The sequence below is a fragment of the Mixophyes fleayi genome, chromosome 5, assembly GCF_038048845.1.
Source record: "Mixophyes fleayi isolate aMixFle1 chromosome 5, aMixFle1.hap1, whole genome shotgun sequence".
Classification (NCBI taxonomy): domain Eukaryota; kingdom Metazoa; phylum Chordata; class Amphibia; order Anura; family Limnodynastidae; genus Mixophyes; species Mixophyes fleayi.
The window spans coordinates 256,722,599-256,748,847 of NC_134406.1; the positions used below are offsets into that span (position 1 = coordinate 256,722,599).

The following is a 26,249-nucleotide window of genomic DNA, read 5'->3' on the forward strand; positions in this document are numbered from 1 at the left end:
GGGTTGTCTACTAGTGAAACCTTCTAGCAATGTTTTGCCTTACAAGACAGAATATGATAAAGAACAGCACATATAGGAGCAATATATCGAGAAACAACAAAGGTTTGGTAATTATATTGTAACCCGTACTTGGTCTGAGTCCCTGACACCAAATACAGTCCGTAGTGATCGCAACCCTTTGGTACTTCTACCCTTGTGTAATATATAGATACTCTATAACATGTCAAATTTTTTTTAACAAAAAGTTTGCTATTGACCAACAAACAACAACCAACACACAAATGTTGAGAATAAAATATATTTTTATTTCAATTTTAGTTACATTACAATATATTTAGCTACTCAATTTTAGAAGGAAAAATATTATACACATATATGTTAAAAAAATTTGTTTTATAAAGTTTTCAATTTGTTACTTTTTAAGGTTTCTTTGTACGTTTTTTTTTTTTTGTAGGTTATTTTGAGATGCCAAACAGTAACAAAAACAAGTTGGATGTGTGACCTTAGCTTCTCAAAGAGGTGTGTTTGACACCACAGTCTAGTAGCAGGAGATTTACAGGAACAGTATATCACTGCTTGATGCCGTTGGAGGACCCTAGTCTTTCTGCTATCTAACTCTCGGTCTCTGGTTCCAGGCTTCCATTCCTTATCATAAAACTGATTCTGTCACATGCACTGTCATCTCCTAAAACGCTATGGGGCATATTCAATTAGCCTTCGGATTCGCGGTAACGCGCCGGAACAGCTGCGAAACGTAATACACGTTACCGCAATAACGTGGATTTTCGTTCACAGCCCATAGGGTTGGGAACGAAAATCTGCGTTAATGCGGTACCGTAATACCCGCAAGAACGCGCACTTTTTGCGGTAACGCGTGTTACCGCGAATCCGAAAGCTAATTGAATATGCCCCTATATGTGCTGCTGTGAGCATTCTGATCATCTGGATATCATATAGGTCATTCTATGTCTATATATATATATATATATATATATATATATACATATATATATACATACATCTATCACAGGGGAGCAACAATTGTTAATTTGTTAATGTTAGATATATACCTCATTTACAGTAAGTAAATAATCCTAAGTGAGTTACAATACTTCCATTGCAATGGAAAATCATTTGTATTTGTAAAAGGTTTACACATTTGGTATGAAGCTTTTTAAGGAAACAATTTTAGAACAAAATGCTAAAAAGATTGACTGCTCCCGTTAAAGAGTGAACAGGAGTTTCCCCTTTCATCTAACATAGTCATTAAAGAGTTCCAGAACTAATATGTATAAGACTGCAGCCTATCACATAACCAGGAATTAGTGACATCACTGAGGCACTTCCTGACCATATGTTTACGGAGCTCTAGTTCTTAGTATAGATTGGCTGCAGAATTATCAATATTGGTTCAGGTCACAAAATCATTACTTTCACTATGTGAAGACAACAGATGCACTTTTAGAATAATTAAAAAAATAAATAAAGCAATTGAGGTCTCATTACGTACATAGGAATGTTGGCAGTTCGTCAGTCTTTCATGGCTTGTTAAGTTTTCAAATATTTATACTTTGTTAATCAATGTACAAAAATACCTCTATCCCAAAAAATGACTCCTATTCATTTATTATTATTTCAATTTTCTTTATGGCTGAATATCCTTTTCATTGCTTATTATTAATTAACACCTATGTTCTATCCTTTCATTTATTTAGTATAATATATTTAGTATAACTCTAGGAGATTCTTGATAGTCTGAGGTTCCTTTAGCTGTTCAGGTGAAGGGTCCCTGAGCATCTTTACAAGACATAAAATTACCTATTACCTAAGGTCCAAAGTCGGGTTTTCGTATACTTTACACTTTGAAAAAGATATTGTAATTTTTCGCCAATTTATAAAAGTTTGGCAGAGTTCTTTGTTTTTTACCGTAACGTGGGGCAAAATCAATTGTAGAGGAACCTTTGCCTATTTAAGAAAGAGCAGAGAGTTTAAAACTCAGCATTAATGCAGAAAGCAATTAAATGTTTTGGCCGCACCGACCAGTCCATATTCATTTATGTATGGAAAGTACAATCACTGAATACAATGGACGTAAAACTAATGGTGGAGTCATTGGAGCAATTATCAGTAGAGAAAGGGTAAAACTCCCATTCCTATGGCTCTGTACTCTATACATTTTGTTATTAGATCATTCTCATTTAATGGCAATGCTGTGATTGGTTACTTTTTGCCCAATTATTTAATTCCCTCTTCACTTTTGATTTCTTTCCTGTTTTAAGAACAATGATGTAACTTGACTATATTATACAAGTCACACTTTTTTAACTATTTAAATTGATTATTTGGAAAATATCTCAAAAGCTTTTTTAAATAGTCAAAATAGTGTAGGTGGTTTTATGTCATACCTGTCAATATTCCCAACTAGAAAATTAGGACAAATTGGTCTATGCCCTTAATCCACCCTAGCTACGACCCAATCTGTCTAAACTGTTCCAATTATGGATTGAATCATACCACTTTTTCAGATGGCCACACCCTCTAGTGTCCTCAGAAATCTGACTATTCCTAGAAAACCATGTCTCGTGTATAGTAAATGGTGTGTCTGTGGAGTAGTGGGAATCTTGCTTTCGCATATTACACTAAAGACCATGGGGTATATTTGCTAAACCGCAGGTTTGAAAAAGTGGAGATGTTGCCTATAGCAACCAATCAGATTCTAGCTGTCATTTTGTAGAATGTACTAAATAAGTGCTAACTAGAATCTGATTGGCTGCTATAGGCAACATCTCCACTTTTTCAAACACGCAGTTTAGTAAATATGTCCCGATATATACTATATATATATCGCACTAACATACATAGAGCCCCAGGGCTCAATATTTGGAGAAGACCATAGCCATACGTAGTATTTAGTTATTACATATAATGTGACCCTGCTCCAAAATAGTGCAAAGTTAAAATCTGACACCTGAAGGGGAGAGAGCACCACAATGAATAATCTCATTACCATGCGTGCTCTTACTCCGCCTCGACTCATCCTTCAGGCACGAACAAAGCAGCCAATAGGAGACGAATGTGTGGGAAAGAATGGAAATGCGTTTCTCTATCTTCAAGTTTTGCCTTAATAAATGGAACCTTAAGTATGTAAAACTGGTGTTTCATGAAATTGATTGTTTTTGGAATTCAAGATATGTTACCTTAAAAATGTGCACTAAAGAATTTGTAAAATATATATTTTAAATATGGTTTTAAATTCTATCTATTTATTATATACGTTTTAATTACATTAAATGAAATAACGATATGGCTTAATCTTAGTTGACTAATATTTAATTTAATCTTTTGATTGTATATAAAATATATCAATAGTACATTACTTTATGAATCTGCTGCTAATGTAACAATACTTAAAGTTAACATTTATAAAACTCTTACAGATGAAGTTGCTTAAGGGGGATGTAACCCTATGGTGGTATTGGAATATTTATCGTGGTGGGCCAGCGGGGACGTACCTGGACGAAGAGGATAACACAGTGTAAGACGAAAACCAATCACGTGGTGGCTCATTTATAATCAGCCTTTAATGCCTGATTCTGTGATCACTGGCTAACACTAGTTTAAAGAAATGAGTTTTAGAAAGATTCCAATAGTAGATTTAAACCAAGTAATTAAGAGTTTGTCAAGATAAATGTTGAAGCATCCAAATTGTGCCAAGTCATTACATTATAATACAAAATGAACACATTTTTTACATATCTCCCATATTTCTCATATTTTCTCATGTCTCATATCCTAATTTAGTTGTCCTTGATATTGAATCTATATTAATCTCATATTAGTGATCAATGCAAAGCAAACAGATATGGAAATAAACAATTTTCCTAAAGTATAAAACTACAATAAACTATTTTACATTGATAAGTGAACGATAATTATAATGAAACTCCACATCCAGTAAACCAAAATAAATAACAGTGTAATTTACTTAGACATAGGAACCCTAAAAAACAACCAAAAACAGAAACCAAAAAAAATCTTTTTGGGAAAAAACAAAAACAGGAGTTACCAGAAGTCATCCCCTCCGCTGCTTCTTGTACTCGCCCGTTCTCTTGATTTCAGCCGTAACATTTCCATCACACTTTTAGCGTAGACGTCTCTTAAGTTAACATTTATGTCTGATTCTGTACTTAGGTTTTTCATTAGTTTCTTTAAAGCCTCTCTATGCCTCAAAGCCACTTCCTTCATTTTTAATGTAAAGTAACAAGCAGCAAATCGGTCGTTTATGATGGCAATCGGTAATGCCAAAACCAAGATTCCTGACAAAATGCACAAAAAGGCAACAATTTTACCAAACGTGGTGTCCGGTCTGATATCTCCGTAGCCTACTGTTGTCATGGAGGTTGTGGCCCACCACCAGGCACTTGGAACACTTGTGAACGGCGTGTCGGGGACGTTGAATTCAACGGCATATTCCAGGGCGGAGAATATGGAAATACCCACCGACAAGAAGAGAAGCAAGAGGCCGACTTCTTCATAACACTGAGCAATTGTCATTGCTAAAGACTTTAAACCTGTGATAATGACATAAAATGGTTATTGACTGTACAGTATTTACAGCAAATGGAATTATAATGAAAACTTATTTCAATCGTATTCATCATAAATATGAGTCTGTTGGTTTTTTTTTATATTTGGGTGGAAATTCAATTGCCAGCAATGTGCTGCTTGACATCACCGCTACCGCGATCTACGTTCATGGGTCTCCATTGACATTCTGAAGACACATTGCGCTGAACTGAATCTCTCCTTTTGTAGTCTATTGTACTTGCTAGCCCTGTAGCGCAATGGTTAACATTGCTGACCCACAGTGCAGCGGTCATGGGTCCGATTCCTACCCTGAACCAACCTGTATCTTTTCCTTGTGTTTGCGTGTGTTTCCTCAGGGTACTCTGGTAAGTTACCTTAACTTCAGAAAAAATTGGACCCTAGTGTATGGGTGCTAGAGAATTTAGGCTGTAAGATCCAATGGGACGAAGACTTATATGAATGATTCCATAGAAGAGCAACTGAACGCATCCAAGATGGCTGCCTCAACCTCTGCAACAATGTAAAGTGCTTGGAGTCTTATTGTGAGAAAAGTGCTATATAACTAACAAATTACAAGCACTATTATTATGCTTTCTCTGTACAACAACACTCATCTACTTTTAAAAATCTTTACCAAGCTTAGTGTCACAGTTAAGTGAGCTGCTTACCAGGAAACACTAATGTCATTTTAACATTTCAGAACAAATACAGCAGTCCTCACTATCAGTCTAACTGCAAATAAAATTCTCTGAAGTCATATACAAATAAATAAATGCACCTATTTGCCTGAACTGGTGAGTGTCCTGTCTTTCTCAATTCTATTGTGGTGGTCTACCAAGTTTATGGAGGAATATGGAATATTTGGATGTGAGTGCAGTCCCTTTGAATATATATAGCTACATCTATCTATCTATCTAGCTATCTATTTATCTATCTATCTCATGTCTATCTATCTATATATCTATCCATGCGGTGTATCTATCTACCTATCTAACTATCTGTCTGTATACATACATACATATGTGTATATATATATATATATATATATATAGATATAGATATATATATGTGTGTGTGTGTATATATATATATATATATATATATATATATGCAGCACTACATAGTATTGTGCTCTACCACAAATACTAAATTAGTAATTATTTTAAAGAGCTAATAACTTGGGTGTAAGAGGGGCGTGAGCACATTAAACAGATGAAGAATAGGATCCTTTACACTGACCAAAGACACAAATAATGCTATTCAAGCTGTACTCTGTATTAAAAATAGGGGATGTTAGTTTCATATATTGGAATACATGTTGAGAAGACCAACTTAAGCCAAAGTCTCATTTTATCACTTCTGTAAATGATCTTTTGTGTGAAAAACTGAAATGTAATTTATAGTTTTTATTGAGTATACGAAGAACACTAAACCCTCCTTTGCAAGTTTAGTTCCTTATTTAAATAATATTTAGTGTAAAAAGAAGTGTAGCTATTTATACTGTATAATAGACTTTCTGTAAAATACAATTTTATTCAATCAACAATAATTATATAATTTGAGGTAATTTACAATTAAAGAAATGTATTTAAATAAATATACACTCAACTAGGTATCGTGACACATTTAATATTTATGGAAATTGATTCATTTTATTTCTTTGCATGTTTTCTACAATTCAAAAACATAAATTTGCAAAACTAAATTTTATTTCATGTTAATATTTTAATACATTCCTAAATGTTATAACATGAAACGTACAGTAATATCCATCATAAAGATTGTGTTCCTAGTTCAAATAAATACTTACATTTAGTCTTGTTAAAATGTGCAAGTCAAATTTTAATGCAGAATTGGATATCTATTTAGATGTGCAATATACAATATGCAAAACAGTTCAGATTTTCAAAGCTGAGTAATCATAAAATTACATAATAACAACACAGATATATTTTCATCAATAGTTGTGTATGTAGCTAAGAGTGTTTTTCTATAGTTGTGGTTGCCTCTGATGTCAGGTGACGGAACTCACATCACGTAGTCAATCACTGTACACACACCCACACACGTCAGTTGTGTAACGAAACATAACGGGCGCCGCCCACAGTAAGCACTCAGCGCGCTACTGCACGACCAATCACAAGCTGAGCAGCGCCACAAGCCAAGCAGTGCCATGACAACCAGCGCGGACGAAGCACGCATGCATCGGACTTGATACACAAGCAGCCCGCATGCACCGTTATAATGATTTTGCCGCCGACCTGCTACGCTTGACAGGGCGACTTAAGTCCACGTGGACCAAACATCAAATGTTCAAAAGTTACTTTTAAAACTTCGAAAATCTGTCGAATAAAAGTGCCAGAACTCAGTTCCGGTGAGTTCTATGACAAAAAAAGCACTGATATTATATATACCACTTGTATGTAGCACCATTAGATGTATATATCTGGCATTATTGATTTATAAATTGTAAGTTCCTCTGAGCAAAGACCTCTGCACTAATGTTCTTATCCTGTACTTACTATTCCCATTTTGTATTGTTTATTGCAAGTAGAAAAGACTCTGCATAAAATAATGCACTTAATACATACAGTATAGTATACTGAATTCATACATACATATACGGAACCTGTCCTGGTCACAACTGTGGATCTTTTTTTTAAAATATTGTAAAATACAATATAAAATTTCTCAAAAAGAAGGTCAATATTTTAGCATACACAAAATACTTTATTGTGTTTTTTTTTATACTAATTTATTTTTGGGGAATAAACAATCCCACTCCACATCCACTTTAAGTGGTTGCTAAAATAACCGTAACAATCACAAAATATTTTCTTTAAAAGCAACAAGAAAGAGGTAGGAGGTCATACACGGGTAAGGAAACAATTGACAGGTCTAGTATTAAATAATAGCCTGTCAGTTCAATGCTAACATAACCAGGCCTGGTAGCGGCAGAGTTTAATGGACTGGGCTTGTAGAAAATATTAGGGGTAAAACCGTATAGTTTACATTCCTTTTAGCTGCAAGCGTTTCGGCCTGAACTCATTTTATTGGTTTACGGGTTTGCAAACGGCATCACACTGGATGTGGTTTGACTCCAAAATGCAGGATAGTAATTCTTGTAGTTTGGATATGAGAACTACAACCAACGAATGGCGTTTGCAAATCACGCACAAAACTGCTCATTAGTAAGTTTTCTCCTTTATGTCTTTTTCCAGTTAAGATAGCTTTAAGTAATTTTAGTCACTGCCAGGTTAACACAGAGGCACCCAAAACCATATGGACAAGCGAGGTACCAGGCAGTAGACGAAGCCAAGGGTCAGCAGGCCAAGGGTCTAAACCAGAGTGCACGGAACAGACCAGAGGAGAATCCAAAGCGGGGTTAGGACAAGCCTGGTTGGTGCACAGAAAGTCAGTCAGGATACAGAAAGAACTGCAGAGGTACTGCGGAATTAGTGGCGCTATATAAATAGATGATGATGATGATGATGATGATGATAGGAGACCTAGTTACTCTGGCACCCTAGTGGTGCCAGAGTCTCTCATATATACAGGTAAGTGCTCACTCATTGGTGGACAGTGGACAGTCTGGCTGACCGCCGACAGGAAGCCAGGGAGTGCATCCCGTTGCCATGGCAACCGACGTGCATGCGTCCGAATTCCGGCCGGAGGGAGCATCCTGTTGCCTAGCAACGGGCGCTCTGGAACAGGAGAGCGGCGTCTGTCCCCGATAAGAGAGGAGATGCAGGGACGGCGCCTGACAAGTAAAAATGGGAAAGGAGGGGCAATGGATGGGGGGTTTGGTTAAGGTGGATCTTCTGTCTCTAAAAATAGAGGTGAGAATGAGGAACTTATTCTGTAGTAAATTATAATCTCATTGAGATTATAACTTACTACAGAATAAGCTCAACAAAAACAGTCTGTAATCAAGTCAAGATTTTACAGACTGTTTTTGTTAAGCTTTTAGCAAAGCAAGTTAGATTCTCTATATGGTAGGTGTACCACAGCCTACTGAAGACTGATTGTAGACTGGTGCAGAGTGGGACCTTCAACCGGGCATTATATCTTACTGTTGTATCGTTACGTGTATTGCACATTATACACTGCGCAGTGAAAATATTGGACCTATAAGTAATAATAACACAATATAGTAGAGAATCCTATTTGATGTGTGCATTAGATATTAAATCCAGGAAATAAAGCATGTTATAGTACATTATCTCTGTTCCTGCTGTGTTGAATGAGATAAACGTGTAACCTACAGGATGTCTTACGTCAAATACTTTGCATTTTTCTATCATGCTCGGCTGAATATTGATACATATGTATGACTTTTTGACCGTGTTCCACCACAGACCTGCTCCTCCGGGAAGCTGCTGAGAATTTTAATAACCGAGTGCCTGTAGCGTCAGCTCTGCAATAACAGAGAAGGTTAAAGGATGAACAACTCTATTTAATAATAATTATTTTAGTCATATATTAATGTCTCACGAGTTCACAAGTAGCATGGAATGTTAATTATTTATGTTTGGGGCTATGAAGAATATGTGATATAAAAGAGTCTTGAACTTTGTCATACATTTATTTTTAATAACCCTGGCATTACATTCCCTATTGTTGGATATTATTTGGGATGTGAAATCCAATTTAATAGGTTTTATCCACTCCATAAATATCTTTGTTAAACAATAATATTTGTTAGATTGTAACACTATTATATATTGGAAAATACCCAACTACATATTTTTATTTTTCCATAATGACAGAACAGCTATAAAAAAGGATGTTATCATCTAAGAAGACCCAACTCTTGCTCTCAGTTACTTGTTGGTATTGATGTACTGTATAAGTCACTTCTCTCAGTAGGCAGCGTACTGAGTACATAAGAAATCATATGTCTAAGGTCATTGCTGTGCAGTGTAACAGGGGCCGTCAGTGTCTGTTCTAGATAGAATCACTCATGTTTTTTAAGTGAGCACTTATATTAAGTTCAACACTGCAGACCCTATTACTGTGCACAGAAATGAGACCCCACATATCATTTCTGATATACTTTTCAGTCTGCTGTCACAGGCTGAGCCTTCTTGTGCGCTTCCCAGGGTCCAATACACTCTCTTGGTTCTCCCAGGCAGTGCTGCGGGTTCTCCTATTTCCTGGTGGTCACCATCTCGGATCCTCCGGCGTGCGCACATGTCCGTTCTATGTAAAGACTCTTTTCCCCTCTCATTGGCTCCTACCTCCACGCTCTCTATTTACGTCCTACTATATAATGGAGCTCTGGCTGCAAGATGGGGCCGGTTTATGGAGTCTCTTGCCCTGTTAAGTTGGCTTCCGGCTCCTGTGTTCCTGATTATTACATCTGTTCCAGTGTATTCCTGCTTATTTCATCCATTCCAGTGTGTTTCTGGTAATTCTATTTTCTCTGGTATCTGTCATCTCTCTGCTGTATTTCTGGTATCTGCAGCCATCTGCTGTACTCCTGGTATCTGTCAGCCATCAGCTCTATTCCTGGTATCTCTCATCTCTATGCTGTATTCCTGGTATCTGTCATCTCTCTGCTGTATTCCTGGTATCTGCAGCCATCTGCTGTACTCCTGGTATCTGCATGCCATCCGCTGTACTCCTGATATCTATCAGCCATTCGCTGTACTCCTGGTATATGTCAGCCATCCGCTGTACTCCTGGTATATGTCAGCCATCCGCTGTACTCCTGGTATCTATCAGTCATCCGCTGTATTCCAGGTGTCTGACAGTCATTCTCTTTAGTCTTATTATCTGCAGCTATTCGTTGTATTCCTAGTATCTGTCAGCTATCCGTTGTATTCCTAGTATCTGTCTGCCATCTGCTGTACTCCTGTTATCTATCAGCGACCTGCTGTACTCCTGGTATCTTTCAGTCATCCGCTGTATTCCGGGTGTCTGACAGTCATTCTCTTTAGTCTTATTATCTGCAGCTATTCGTTGTATTCCTAGTATCTGTCAGCTATCCGTTGTATTCCTAGTATCTGTCTGCCATCCGCTGTACTCCTGTTATCTATCAGCGATCTGCTGTACTCCTGGTATCTATCAGTCATCCGCTGTATCCGGGTGTCTGACAGTCATTCTCTTTAGTCTTATTATATGCAGCTATTCGTTGTATTCCTGGTATCTGTCAGCTATCCATTGTATTCCTAGTATCTATCTGCCATCTGATGTACTCCTGGTATCAAATTAGTTTTTCTGTAGTACTGCTATACCGTTTGGCTGTAGATATCCTGGCCTTCACGACACATAACTGGTATTTTAATCATTGTCATTGTACGTATAATGTAAAAGTGTAAAAAAAATTCACTAGAATTTATTTTAACCCCTTTGAGACGGGAATTGGTTTATACTTTCATGACCGCGCCCATTTTCATAGTTTTCTCTGCTCTATTTTAGACAGATAACTTATTAAGTTTGTTATCTTCCCAAATGAAGACATACATACAGTATATGAGTTTGTTTTCGTAGCACATTGATTTACACAGCTCTTCATTTTTCAGGCATCATATAGGGGGAGATAGATAAAATTGTACAAATCCCATACTTTTCCTTAAACTTTCCCATAGTTACTTTTATGCATAATGAAAAGTCCAAAAAAATAACTTTGATATTTATTTGTCTAGTTTAAAGCGCAGGACTCAAGGGTCTGTATGTTCTTATTTTTTTTTTTTACTTTTCTTTATTGATTTAAAAACTATTTTTCTTAAAGTTTTTTTGTTTTTGTGTTTTCCAACTAGGAGGTACCTCTAGGAGATACTAGAGACTGAAGTAGGTTTTACTTATTTCTATCGCTAAATGGATCTCACAGCGACTGAAACAGCAGGTAGTATTAGATCCATGTCAGCGTTGATCTATTAGCAATGTCTTGCATGGGATAATTGACTCTAATCCAGGATGCAGGCTTGCCTTCTTGGAGGGATCCCCTAGTGTTGTCCTTCTGGTTGACCCTGTTTCTAAAGGCAGGGGCAAATGCAGGATTTGTAGAGGGGGGGTTTCCACACCACGCCACCAGTGGGCGTGACCAGCATGCATGGGGGCGTGGCTATAATTTTACACAGTGCTTGGCTGCTCTCCAACTCTACCTATCCCCATAATGTACATGGGCAACTGTTAGGTGCATGCAGCTCTCTCTTTTCGAGCAGAGCCGTGTGAAGTGGGGGCAGTGTCAAGCCACCTCAGTTATACAGTGTCCCAGGCTTGGAGGGGGGTTCCCAGGCACTAGGAAAATCCCCCTTGGTTTGCCTATGAAAGGGTTGTATATTGGAAACCTGGTCCTCCATTTTGATGTTTTCTAGGTTGCACTGGAAGCTCTCCTGTTGTTTGAGTAGACTTTCTGGTTTCTGGTCTCAGTCCTTGATCTCACTGCTGTACTCTTCTCACTCACCTGCCTTTCACTCTCTGCTTCTTCTTATCACTTTCTAAGTCACTGTCTCTCTCCCTCTGATGCTTTCCTTGTCTACCCTGAATCCTTGAAATGTCTCCCCTGTGTTGCTCTCTGTCTGTTATTTGTCTCTGTCTCTGTCAGCTCAGGTTAACTTCCCTCTAAATTCCCTCTAAGGACATCTTCCTGCCTGTCACTATCTTTACTTGAAGAACTTTTTATGCTACTCTACCTGTCATTTGTCTTACTCTTATTGAAATTAGTCTTTTACTAAATCAGTCCTTTTAAGTATATTTAGTACCTACAGGTTTTCTTTCTCCAAAAATAAGTTTCCTCATTCATCTAAATCTACCTGATACAGTACCTGAATAGCGACCCCTATTCTCTATTACACACTGTGCATTATGTCTATACTCTTATTCTCTGTGATCTCTCTCTAAGTATATTTACTAAATTGTGATATTGAAAAAGTGGAGATGATGCCTATATCAACCAATCAGATTCTAGCTGTCATTTTGTAGAATGTACTAAATAAATGATAACTAGGATCCGATTGGTTGCTATAGGCAACATCTCCACTTTTTCAAAACAGCAGTTTAGTAAATATACCCCTAAGTCTGTTACATTTATTCTAGTCTGTTTTATTCTGCTTCCTACTGTTTATGTCCTTATTCTTTTACTGTTTCTCTTTATGACTCTGTTACTTCATTTTTCTCCCTCCACTTAAAACTTTTCCTGTCCATCTTTCTAAACAGCTTCTCTTATTTTTCCTGTCAGTCTCTCTCTTTTTCTTGTTCTATCTTCATCTGTTAGTCTCACTAAATGGCCCCCCTTATTTTTCCTCTTATCTCAGTCTTCACCTCCTGCCCTTACTTCCATGTAAATTCCTCTATCAGCAGCTCCTCTTTTTCTTCTGTTGATGTTCCTCATCTGTCAGCCTCCAGCTCTGGCTCTAACTTCGTTTGTCTTCCCCTCGTTCTTCTTTCTAATGTCTCTTGTCTCGTCTCTGCAAGGTGTACAGGGGAATTCCCCTGCTTGTGTATCCCTTCTGTTAGTGGCTGGAGACAGAGGTGTTGCTGAAGGTTCACTCCATCAAGTAGGACACGTCTCACCGAATCCGGTATGGACAGTCAGTCTTCTTTCCTACTACATTAACCGCTAGCGGCCTGCAACAGCCTTCAAAGGCAAACCGACATTTCCCTTGTCCACCCCAAAACCAATATGTCCTATAGACACCACTGTTTATTATTTTTCATACAGATTGATATACCGATGCCTTAGATATATTATTGTTATGTACATCCCTGTTGTTAAAACAGACAATGGAGTTAATCAAACTATTTTCATGAAACATGTGTTTATGACTTTTTGTAGGGCATTACAGCCCGCCTTAGTCATCTGTACAAATATGGCAAATCAGTGTGAAGAAGAAAGAAATATGTCTTTCTTTCTTTCACTATCTTTCTCTTTCTCCTTCAGAGGTACTCTCTGTGCCAAGAGTGAATACTTCCATGTCTACCTGGATTATGAATCATCAACAAAACTTTTAAACCAGAAATCTGTTACAACCAACATGTTCAACAGAGATATGTCTGAACTCCTGGATGAATTCTGCTTTTAGTTTTTTTGCCTTAGAAGTACGTTGTTATCTATAACTACTAAAAAGGTCAAATTTACCTGAAATTGTGGCTCTTTAACTTGCTTGTCACTTTTCTTAGCGACTAAAATGTAGTCAAAATGTTGTCTTATTATCAGTAAGTGAATTGTGGGAACCCAAATTGTATTATTTGCACTATATGCCCAATTAGGTTAGTTAAGTGAAATATATAGTTCCATTCTGGAGTTCAGATGTATATTGTCATTGAACATATTCCAGACAAATCCGTGAAGAATAATGATCTTTGGAGAAATTATCCTACTAAAATGCTAGCACAAATACCAAATAGCGTCTTACCCCAAAAAAACACAGTCCCCTGGTTACAGGCTCAATAGAACCAATTCATCTCCCTTCTTACTCCTGTATTCTGCAGTCTTTTCTTTCCTTTATGTAGTGTGAAATAGGAAATAGAAATGATAAGTGGGTCAAGATGCCCCTTATGAAATGGCTGTTTTTGACATTAGTGACATGAAAATAAAAAGGTACTTTTATTTAAACTGTGTACAGTGCTGATCTGTATTTTGTCGGCGTTGAAGAGCATCTTTTCAAAGAGAGTTAAAAAGAGAAATGAATTTGTTCGTCTTTTATTCTTCTTGAGGACGATGTCAGAATTGGTGCAGATGAGATCTTGACACTTTGTGCAAGAAGGAAATTGTATCTGTTAGTCATCAGTCTTGATTCCAGGTTTTATAGACCCAAAGGCTAGGATTTACCAACTTCCAGGCAATGTAAGGTGGTTTTAAAAAGCCACACAGTATGTTAAAACCATATGTGAATTAAACATCTAGCCTTAGTGTGTGGTTTTTGTAAAAGCTAATAAATAAGCAAAAAAATGTTCAGAGTGCCTCTTTCCTACCCAAAAATCCTCAAGCAGCACCTGTGCTAAAGAACCAGTGCTGGCTCCCAGTATACCAGAGAGACCAAGGGGTATATTTACTAAACTGCGGGTTTGAAAAAGTGGAGATGTTGCCTATAGCAACCAATCAGACTCTAGCTGTCATTTTGCAGAATGTACTAAATAAATGACATCTAGAATCTGATTGGTTGCTATAGGCAACATCTCCACTTTTTCAAACCGGCAGTTTAGTAAATCTAGCCCCAAGAGCTTAGGATTCCCCTGTCATAGTGGAACCAGCACCAGGATGGTAAGCACATGGCTGATGCGTCTATGGTAGTGATGGGCAAAAGTAGACCTTCAGACCACCAGAGACATGCCGACCCCCAGCCTTCTTCGTGGTCCCTTTCTGGCGTTTGGCCCTAGCTTTTATTCTCTGTTTTTTACCCCACCGAACTTTACTTATTTAATAACAGCTGGGACCTCAGGGAAAGATCAGCAGGTCACGCAGCACTAGTAGAAGTCAGCACCATGTGGTCTCTTCTCTTCATCCATACATTTAATGCAAGGTATTGCATATTAGTTTGGAGTCTGAGGCACACAGGGAAACTTCATGGTTACTGGGGGAAGGAGAGGTGTTGAAAAGCGCATATGGGGTGGTTTGAGTAAAATGAGCACAAAGGGGGTGGTTTGGGAATTTGATAACTTTGGGCCTGATTCATTAAGGATCTTAACTTGAGAAGCTTCTTATTTCAGTCTCCTGGACAAAACCATGGTACAATGCAAGGGGTGCCAATTAGTATTCTGTTTTGCACATAAGTTAAATACTGACTGTTTTTTCATGTAGCACACAAATATCAACTTTAAATTTCAGTGTACAAATAAGCTATCAAGTATTTGTGTACTACATGAAAAAACAGGCAGTATTTAACTTATGTGCAAAACAGAATACTAATTTGCATCCCTTGCATTGTAACATGGTTTTGTCCAGGAGACTGAAATAAGAAGTTTCTCAAGTTAAGATCCTTAATGAATCAGGCCCTTTGTCTTTAGAGGGGGATTTTTAGAGAATGCTTGAAGGTTTGAAGGCTTGGGGAAAGTCTTATTGTATGAAGGATTGGGTACATTCTGAGTAAAGTTTTATAAGGTAATAAGTGTAAATGAGCAGTGCAGATCTTGGTAGGAGTAGAGAGGTCAAATTAGGCGATATTTTGAAACAAATGAAGACATATATGTTGGTGTAGTTTTGTTTATCGTCTTGTATGTTAGTAGAAGTATTTTATTTTGGATTTGGTAAAAATGCAGTTGACCAATGTAGTGACTGACGCAGCAGAGAAACAGTAGAAGACGATGTTACAAGGCTGAATTCAAAGTTTGGTTAGGGGAAGACCTGTGAGAAAGTATTAGCAATAGTTAAAGCAGAAGAACAATGTATGGGTCAATTTTTTTGCAGTGTCTTTTATGAGATATGTTTGTATTCTGGAAATGTTTCTTAGATGCATGTAACGGAATGTGGATACAGATTGGATATGGGGAACAAAAGACAGTTCTCAGTTAAGGATCAGACCTAAGCCACAAGCCTGAAAGGTTTATCGTTGTTTTCTCAACATAAATAAAGATATCAAGTAGTTAGCTTTGTGGGCTCTTGGATATATCATTAGCGCAGTTTTTAAAAGATTGAGCTTGTGGTAGTGAGAGGATATCCAAGAAGAAATGGCAGAAAGACATTCAGTAACATCAGCATATGAAGATTGTGAAAGGACCAGATAGGTTAGATATATTTGGTTATTATATGCATAGAGATGATACTTGTTTTCTAAGGGAAGTATTATAGACATAGAAAAATAACAAAGGGCAAAGGACTGAGGCTTTTGATACTTCAACTGATATTATTATTATTATTAATTTTTATTTATAGGGCGCCACTAGGTATCCGTAGCGCCGTACAGGGACAGACAGAAACACGATACAGGGTGAGACAGCACAGTACAGTTAACAGAAATCACAGTAACTCAGAAGCTCAATGAATAGCTAGATTAGGGAATTCCATAAGTGGGGAGCAGCACGGGAGATGTCTTGTAGGCCAGAGTGAGAGGTGGTTACCAGAGACGAGACAAGGTGCAGGACAGAGGTAGAACTAAGAGGGCGGGAGGGTCCAGCAGATGTTGGGCGGTGAGAGATGAAGATAAGTCTTGTAGTAGCATATAGGATCTCTCTCTCTTTCTCTCTCTCTGAACCATTATTTCTATTTGGGATTGTTGTCCAATATCCATGAGAGAAGTCTCCTAGCATCTTATCAAATTATATCATCAGGGGAAAATGCAGGATTTGTAGAGAGGGGTTTCCACACCATGCCACCAGTGGGCGTGACCAGCATGCATGGGGGCGTGGTTATAATTTTAGACAGTGCTTGGCTGCTCTCCAACTCTCCCTATCCCCATAATATACATGGACAATGCTGCATGCACTATTGTTATGTGCACGCAGCTCTCCCTTTTCAAGCAGAGCTGTGTGAAGCGGGAGCAGGGTCTAGCCACCTTAATTATACAGTGCCCCAGGCTTTAAGGGGGGTTTCCAGGCATTAGGAAACCCCCTTGGTTTTCCTATCATCATATAAGCTATTTTCATATATGTGGTTACTCGTCCTTTAATATTCACTATTGCAATGTGCTATGTACTGATTCCTTAAGTTGTTTTTAATGTTATAATAAAGCCTATTTTCTAAAACACAGTCTGCCTATACACATAAACTCTGCCATAATTTAAATTGTATAATATATTTTGAAATTGTTACAGGTAGGCTTATTTTATCTCCCTCTTTTTTCTGTTAAAAATGTAAACCTGATTCATATCATGGTGATTTCCAACCTTTGATCTTATTTTACCATTGCATTCAGTCTGCCAAGGAAGTCAGATTACCAAACATCAGGAAAAAATATCACACCTACAAAATCACTTCACATTTCCCGTCAGGTTGTGATCGCACAATAGTTATAAATACTCAGCTGTGGCTACTCATTGATCACATGCACTTTATAACAGAGAGAAATAGATTCATCTGCTTTACATTTTTTATATTTTTTAATTTTCTGTTCTTATTATTTAATATTTTCATTTAATAATATTACATCTCTATTTATATTACAAGTCCATTTTAATTAATAGTTAATTATGACTATTCAGTAAATAGTCATAATAACACACATCATTATAATACAATGTCGCCATCATATACCTTTTAGAAAATTCAAGATAACTATCAGCACTGACTCCTGTCTGCATGTTTGTCCGTCTTTAAGCTCTGTGATGACATGGCAACTCATACACTTGTTGTAACACTTCCAATCATTGCTGTTGGAGCTGTCTGTCAGTAGACAACCTACGTTTTGGGAGCACTTTGTTAAAATCTAAAACGGACAAGGTGCAACCGACCAGGACAGGACAGGAGAAAGGTTTTAGTGAAGGTCGTCCCATGAATTCAATAAACAGGGATTAATTCATGATTTGATTAAATTAGAAATATGTGTATTGTTGTTGCTTGATTGTTATTTGAAGCTGTTTCCTATGGGTGGACATTCACGGACATTTAACTCTATCAATGAACAAGGCACATTGCAGAAAATACTTGAACTATCTTTCTGGTGGAGGTGCAAGTTAAAATGTGCTCTAGCCGTGCTTTTATTTTTCCTTCTTACTTTTCTAATGTATATGTTAAGGGACAAGTGATTAAAATATTATTTTTATAGGAATTGATGTAGTTTTTATGTAGTTTTCTTGAAGAAACCCCCCTTGAGCAGCTGCCATAGTTGCTTTCTCTTCCATATAATGCCATTATCATCTCTGAGCCCTCCTGTCAATCTTATTCAGTATGATAGTCCTATCACAATAAATTAACTCAGGGGTGTGGAGAAATGTCAAGGAATATTAATGACATGCTTGAGGGTGTTGTACACTGTGATGTTATTTGGGGCATGGTCAGATTCCAGAGACCAAACATATGACAGAGAAAAGTCAAAGGGATTACAGCTCCCTGTGTTGGATTATTGCTTTCTTAGAGTGGTAACATAAAACAATGTCGATCATTTGCACTATTCTTTACTGGACACAATTAGGCAAAAAACAAACATTTTTTCAGGAGCACTTGCATTTAAGAAGGGGTGATGATGTAATTAAAACAAAAATGGCTACGTTTATGACAGTAAAAGGGTTAAATGGTTGTGACTATACAATTTAATTGGATTGTCATCATAGGTACTATATGTACAGTATTAACCTAATATGTGTTATCATCCATAGTTCCTCTCCTGACAAATGCACTTAAGATTTTTTGCAGTAATATATTGTAGAATATTAAACCTCTGTAGCAATCTCTAGAGATTGCCCTATGCCAGCTTCCTCTTTTCAGATATATATTAGTATATTAAAGCCCTTCCGTCCCCCACCCATTGACCTCCTCCCAGTCTCCCCCTACCCCCCTCCCTCTCCTGTCCCCCTCCTACTTCCCTCCTTTTCATTCTCCTCTCCCCCCCCTCTCCGTCTCTGCCTCCGTTCTCCCCATTCCCTCCTCCTACCATTGTGTCTCTGTCCGTCCTACCCTCCCCTTAGATTGTACGCTCCTCCGAGCAGGGCCTCCTCTCCTTCTGTTCTCCACCACCTTAACTCTGCTCTCCAGCTCCTTGTCTCCTCCGTGAGGTCCTCCGGCCCCTGTCTCTACCCCGCTGGGGGCGCTCACCTCTAATCTAGCTGTTCATTGAGCTTCTGAGTTACTGTGATTTCTGTTAACTGTACTGTGCTGTCTCACCCTGTATCGTGTTTCTGTCTGTCCCTGTACGGCGCTACGGATACCTAGTGGCGCCCTATAAATAAAAATGAATAATAATAATAATAATAATAATAATAATATTTGTCAGAAAATGAACCTACAGGTCTAAAATGGAACGGGGTTCTTACAAATAGTTTCCATCCATTTCCCCTCCTTGCAGCTTATTGGAATGTAGCAAATTTCGTAAGTATAGTGATATTGATCACCTAATTATAATAGAATAATTTATCCATAATAAAAACAGTCCTAATGGTAAACCTAGATCAAGTTTAGAAACAAAACTCTGATATTTCTATCCCCCAAACTAATAATAAGGAAACGTTACACAGAATAATTTGCACCAATAGAAACATAATGACAAAGTGTGGGCCACTTCATAAAGATTGGTCATTTCTAGGAGGTGTGAAAACAAGCTCCGAACCTGATTGTTGCAACACTGAATTGAATTGGAATTGGGCATAGAAAATCCCACTGAAAATAATAATCCAATAAGGTTCAATTCATGGAGATTTGGGATTACTGTATAAATTGTGTAAATTCTGGTAGGTTTTATCTAAATTGTAAATACATCTAAATAAATCATTATTATTATTATTAAATAAAACAATTAAGGATGGTGGGGCTCACAAAACCACTGTCTATAGTTGAAGTTTAATAGCTTCAAGCTTGCAGGAAGCAGCAGTACAGTTTTGAGAGGGACCATCACTCAGAATTTTCTTGCCTTACTTTTAGGGCAAACCCTGGGTGCATTCCCAGAAGACCATGCAGTATGTCACTCATCTGATAAGTATATACAGGAGAGGCACAAAGGGAGATAAGAGAAGGGAGACATAGAGCAGAACATAGGCAAATCAAGGGGGTTGCTAGTGCCTGGAATCCCCCCTCCAAGCCTGGAGCACTGTATAATTGAGGTGGCTGGACCCTGCTCCCACTTCACACGGTTCTGCTTGAAAAGGGAGAGCTGCATGCACCTAACAGTAGTGCACGCAGCATTGCCCATCTATATTAATGGGATAGGAAGAGTTGGAGAGCAGCCAAGCACAATCTAATATTATAGCCACGCCCCCGTGCATGCTGTCCATGCCCACTGGTGGTGTGGTGTGGAAACCCCCCCTCTACAAATCCTGCATTTGCCCCTGCAGAGGGAGGGCAACCCAGGGCAGACGGAGGGCAGAGAGTGGACAACCCCGCCCAATGCCACCCAGTAGCCTCCAGCCTTTGCACTCATAGCACAATCATAAATATCTCCAGGAAGCAATATCTTTTTATCCTCATTTCCTAGAAGTGCTTTATATTTAACCTACAGTATACATATGTATTAATGTCAGTATGCTGAGAATATGCACACAGCAAGTAGTGTATGTCTACAGTATATTTAGTTCCAGTGCAGAAGAAATAATAACCCTAGCTTTAAATGAAATATATCATTTCCTTCCAGAACCTCTTTATGATAATACAAGTTTCAATTTTGACAACTCTTTCATTATGATTTTACGCTACAATTCTTGAAAACAAAACCTGGTAAATCCTGGTATGTTAGTTGATACATGAGATTGTACCTTACTGTAAGCAAAGCTCACAGTCATGGTTAGCTCACAGTAATGTAATGGTTAGTTCTTTGCTGACCAATACGCTAATGATGGTGTGTATTTCCAAAACTTCAAAGTATATAATTGAACCTGACCTACAGTGCTGCATGCATAATTAATACTCTATTCTGGTGGGTATGAATAACTAATACATTACCTGTTGAATGTCTGCCGAGTTTTAACATCCTTAATGATCTCAGTAGCCTCAGAACTTGGACAATCCTCCCGACGTTCTCAAGGTCGGTACTCTCTCCAAACCAGGTCTCCACTATAAGAGTGATGTAGAAGGGTAAGACTGAAATAATGTCTATGATGTTTGCAATACTTCTCATGAAACGGCACTTGTCTCTTACACAGAGGAACCTAAGAGCCAACTCCACTGTAAACCAGGATATGCAGATGTATTCCAAAACATTTAAAAGAGGGGGGTCTACGGTGTTGATATCAGATGAGATTAGAACCATATTGGCTATGGAGACAACCACGAAGGTCATGGAGACGGTGCCAAAGGTCTTAGCAGCTACTGATGATCCAGGTTTTTCCAGAACGTCCCATAGCTTCTGTCTCACTTGCTCGAATACAACCCCAGAGAAGTCTTCCTCTTCAGAGTCTATCTCCTCCTCATCCTTCTTGATGTCTAGTGTCTCAATTCTAAGCTTCTTCCTAAAGTACCTATCCCTACAACAGTGATCAAGGCTCAGCTCATCTATGCCCCAGTACTCAATCTCTTGCAGGAATGACACTGCGCACAGCTGGTCCATAACGTGCAGACGCCCCGTTTTGTAGTAGTTCATGATATACTCAAACATCTGAGAGCTGCGATCAAAGAAATACTCGTTGTCCAGCAAGTTGGCATCATCGCACAGGTCATACACGTCGTCGCCTCCTGAGTTTGCCAACCTGCCCAGGCGCGTCTGCGGGTGGCTGGACAAGGTTTTCTGCGATATAATGAACCGACTGCCCCCGACATTGATGGTGAAATGATCCCGAGGTGCTGCAGAATAGTTGCTGCAAAAGACGCTGGAGTCCAATGATAGAGCAGAGTCTGTGTCCCCATGATCGCAGGCAGTAAAGGGTGTTTTACGCTTCACATTGCTGCTATCGGAATGTGAGTGCACCCTGAGGCTCCCTTGATCATCAGGTGGAGATGGGACATCCGAGCAAAACAGATGAGGGAGCATGAGGACTATATATGTGTGCTGGAACCCCAGCGCGATCAGCAGATGTTTTCTTACTTGCAATCTGCTGCTGCTGCTCTCTCACTCTCTCTCTCCCTGGTCGTGACTACCTGTAAAGAGTGTATTCTGCTTCTCCGGCTTGGATAGCACATGCAGAGGTGGCAATTGTTTCCTTTGTCTTGGCTATTCCCTCCCTTTGGTGTTGAAAAGTTATCTGTAGCAGGTGAGAAGAGGGCTCACGTATCGCTGTCTGATCGCAGGTTACAGTAATGTGGAATTAAGCTTCTCTGAGCGTTCAGCACCTCAGTGTGGACAGCGCCCAGTGCACAGGATTGGACCAAGTGCGTCCTCGCACGTTTCAGCACCATGGATAGTGGACGCACATATAAAAACGTTCCAACCATTCACTGTAAATACACGTATTGTTTGTCTTCTTATAATACACACATTTTTCCTTTTGTGTATAAACCTCTCTATGGTTATTGTACACTACTTAGTTACTTTTCAGGTAAGAAAAAGTGATCGGTGCGTTTCTATCATAGACTGTTTGTGATACAGTGTAAATGACAAAGTGCAAGAAGGTGTGTAAGAAATATTACGCTACATTGGTAATCCTGTTACTTAAATGACGTACAATAGGTAGAGTTTTTGTAAATAAAACTTTGTGGAAAAGGGAACCAGGTCTATATGGTTTTTATTCAATCTACAGATGATGCTGTAACAATAAGGGATATAGTCTGCACTTATAAAGGTAAAATTTCTGACAGGTGTAAATATTTTGGGGGGGGGGGGGGGGGGGAAACATGTCTAGATGGTGCTGGCAAAACACTTTAAATTCTCTCCTGCTTGCCTGTTAGCTATTTTAAGATGTAGTTTTAGAATAAAAAATGTAGCAAAGTTGAATACTTAGCATCGAATCATCAAAGGTTCTACTAATTAAGGGAACATACCATGCATGAAAAAACAAAATGCAGAAAATATGGTTTAATTAAGTGTCCTTTGATCAAATGAAACATTTATGGTGTTGTGCAGGGCCGTAACTAGGGCTGTGCGTCAGGGGTGACCGCCCAGGGCGCAACGCTGAAGGGGGGCGCAATTTAGGAATATTTAGGTTCATTTGGTTAAAATTGAGGGCTAGGGGGGTGGCATTAGTCTTTCTCGCCCCAGGCGCTAGAATTCTAAGTTACAGCTCTGGTCTTGTGTTTATTCTGTTCTTCTCAATATACAGTGGCTATTTGAATCTTCCTGAATACATGGATGTGAGATTGAATATATGCATTGCAGAACTAGTAAGACAAATACTGTTCAATTTGCAAATAAATGAAATATCTCATGTGTAATATATAAACGACAAGGTGCTTGTCATCAAAAGGAGAGACTAGAGATGAGTGAAACCATTATGATCTGATTCAGGGTTTGGTTCATTTCTGTACTTAAATTGGTTTCTTTTCACATGAATCAAAGATGTAAACTGACCATTTAAAACTGGATTTTGAGTTAGGAGCAAAACAAAGAAAAGGAGCAACTTTGCATCTCGGTAAAACCATGTTGCATTAGAGGGGAAGGTAAATTTTAAAATGTAGGGACAGATTTATTGTTGGAATACGGCAAGTCATAGATTAACTTTAATTTCAGTGTAAAAAAAAAGCTATCAAGTATTAGTGTGCCAGTATTTCCCTTGTGAGCAAAAATATAAGTCAATTTGTACCGCTTGCATTGTAACATGGTTTGTCCAGGTGCAAAGTTGCTTCTTTTCTTTGTTTTGTGCCTAACTCAAAATCAGGCCCTAAAGGGGGTATTCAATTGTTCCTCCGGGCGCCGCCGGAACGAGCGCATTTAAACTATTACCGTTTATACGGTAAACTTGTGCGTAAAAAACATTAATACGGTAGTTTACTCACTGAATTTCATCTCGCAGCTAGACCTTTCAGTGAGGTTGGAAGATGGCTGCACACACACACACACACACACACACACACACACACACACAGCGACTATCTTCAGACCATGTGATCCATAAAGCCTTTTAATAAGGCAATAGATTATTAGTGGACTTTACAACTATTTTTTGGTGGCAGAAGCTGCAATAACCAGTTAAATGCATGATATCAGCTGTAACATCGCTCCCTTTATGGCTAACATTAGTGATTCACTAGAATCACTCTGCTTTTGCAGTACTCATACATCTACTATCACTGCCTCATATTGTCTGTTCCATATGATAGTTTGGAGTGGGTGTAACGTTTCTGGATCCCCACTAAGTCCAATATATGCTTAGGAACAGGTGCCTCAGTACCACTTGTGACCAATAGGTGGTAATATAGAGCAAAACAATTACTCCAATGATTATTTGTTACACCCTTGCAGACACAGTAGACCTGGCTTTATGAAAAGGCCACATAGGTCAGGGCCAAAGATTCTGTAGGCTGCTTTCAATGTTCTATCTTTTAAAAACATACAAAAAAAATTCTTATTTTATATTTATCTATAATCATGCTAAGGTGGGGGAAGCAGGTGTGTTGGTAATAATAATAATAATAATAATAATAATAATAATAATAAGAATAAGAATAAGAATAATAAGAATAATAAAAACAATAATAATAGTTATTTTATTTATATAGCAATTTTCTATGAATTGGGACTCAAAGGGGGAATTCAATTGGCCGCGTTACTGTAAAAAGTAACGAGGCCTGCACACTATTACCAATATAGTATACTTAGGGGCATATTCAATTCCGATCCGATCCGCGGTAACGCGCGTTACCGCGTAAAATGCGCACTACTGCCGGTAATACGTTATCGCAATAACGCGGATTTTCGTACGCAGCCCTATGGGCTGTGAACGAAAATCCACGTTATTGCGGTACCGTTTCGGCGCGATCCCGCGAATCGGGATCGGAATTGAATATGCCCCTTAAAGTTGTATTTATAATAATAATATAATTTATTGTGAGCAATCTGATTTGCAATATTATTATATGTTATCGATATTATACATATTTGTTTGTTTGAGGAATTGCTGGTAAAATACTGGGAAAAGGCTAGGAACTATATCTTGTGCAAATATCTCTTCTAAGAAAGTAGATCCGTGAGGTGAATGCTGATTCATTGTAAACCATTGTAAACCTCTGTGATGAAACACACCCACCATTGTAAAAGTTTTTCAATTAGCCTGTAGTCCATTCATGGGGCTCTCTTGACGGCCGGGATCATGACAGGTCGTATATATGAACTACTGTGCTATCTCTTTTGTAACTTAGGATCAAATATTAAGTAAATCTCTTTTTATTGCAAAATCTACAATTGGACTGGACAATATTGATTTATTCTGAAAATGATTTCAACAGTGTGTATAATTACCGTTAATACGGTAATTTCATTGCCAACTTTTCGCTTGTGGCTCTGTGTTAAAATTACCGTATACACTAAGGGGGGAATTCAATTCCTCCAGAATTTCCGCAGCGTTAAATCTATTACCGTTATTATGGTAGTTTTAACCCGGCTTTCTGCTCGCAGCAAAAGCCTGAGTTGAAACTACCGTAATAACATTAATAAAGCGCATTATTACCGTAATAACGGTAATAATGCGTAGGCCGCATTACTTTTACCCATAACGCGGCCAAATGAATTCCTTCCTTAGCACGGTATTATTCTGGGGGGCATTGAATTCCCCCCAGAATACTGCTGCAGTAAACCTATTACCGTCAATACGGTAATTTTAACACAGATTTCTGCTCGCGGCTCAGGGAGCCTCAAGCACAAAGACAGCGTTGAAATTGCCGTACTAACGGTAATTGTGCACACTATTACTATAATATCGGTAATAGTGCGAAGGTCGCATTACTTTTTACAGTAATACGGCCAATTGAATTCCCCCAAAGTGCTTTACACTTAACATAAAAAGAATACATGATAGAATAAATATTGAAGAATATATGATACAAATCTGGTGCCTTACAAATCTATGATGATAACAATCATAATAATAATATAAAGATAATAATAATAATAATAATAATAATAATAATAATAATAATAATATAGAGATAATAATAATAAAAATAATAATAATAATAATAATGATAATAATAATAATATAGAGATAATAATAATAATATAAAGATAATAATAATAATAATAATAATAATAATAATAATATAGAGATAATAA

The 26,249-nt window shown here is 38.0% G+C and overlaps 1 protein-coding gene and 1 long non-coding RNA gene across 4 annotated transcripts; one reads left to right on the plus strand and one right to left on the minus strand.

The window, feature by feature from the left end:
• Positions 1-3,316: 3,316 nt before the first annotated feature.
• KCNV1 (potassium voltage-gated channel modifier subfamily V member 1) lies at positions 3,317-22,373 on the minus strand. 2 transcript variants are annotated; one of them, XM_075213977.1, is made up of 3 exons: positions 21,056-22,373; positions 4,350-4,571; positions 3,317-3,612 (listed from the first exon to the last, which is right to left on the minus strand). In XM_075213977.1, exons 1-3 carry the CDS (start codon positions 22,077-22,079, stop codon positions 3,581-3,583), a joined length of 1,278 nt encoding a protein of 425 aa, XP_075070078.1. In that variant the 5' UTR covers positions 22,080-22,373; the 3' UTR covers positions 3,317-3,580. The 2 variants fall into 2 exon arrangements, with proteins under 2 accessions (XP_075070078.1, XP_075070077.1); XM_075213976.1 differs by having other exon boundaries at positions 3,317-4,571.
• Positions 8,234-14,149, plus strand: LOC142159246 (uncharacterized). 2 transcript variants are annotated; one of them, XR_012692932.1, is made up of 5 exons: positions 8,234-8,354; positions 9,719-9,997; positions 11,352-11,437; positions 13,009-13,115; positions 13,475-14,149. It is a non-coding gene; the product is annotated as an uncharacterized LOC142159246 (long non-coding RNA). The 2 variants fall into 2 exon arrangements; XR_012692931.1 differs by lacking the exon at positions 9,719-9,997 and having other exon boundaries at positions 8,247-8,354.
• Positions 22,374-26,249: the final 3,876 nt, after the last annotated feature.

What these genes read in the sequence shown, in the direction of transcription:
- KCNV1 (XM_075213976.1), bottom strand. Translation starts at nt 22,079, where the DNA reads ATGCTCCCTCATCTGTTTTGCTCGGATGTCCCATCTCCACCTGATGAT. An exon ending in ACTCGGCAGACATTCAACAG is followed by an intron (nt 4,572 to 21,055) that starts GTAATGTATTAG and finishes TCATTATCACAG; the next exon opens with GTTTAAAGTCTTTAGCAATG.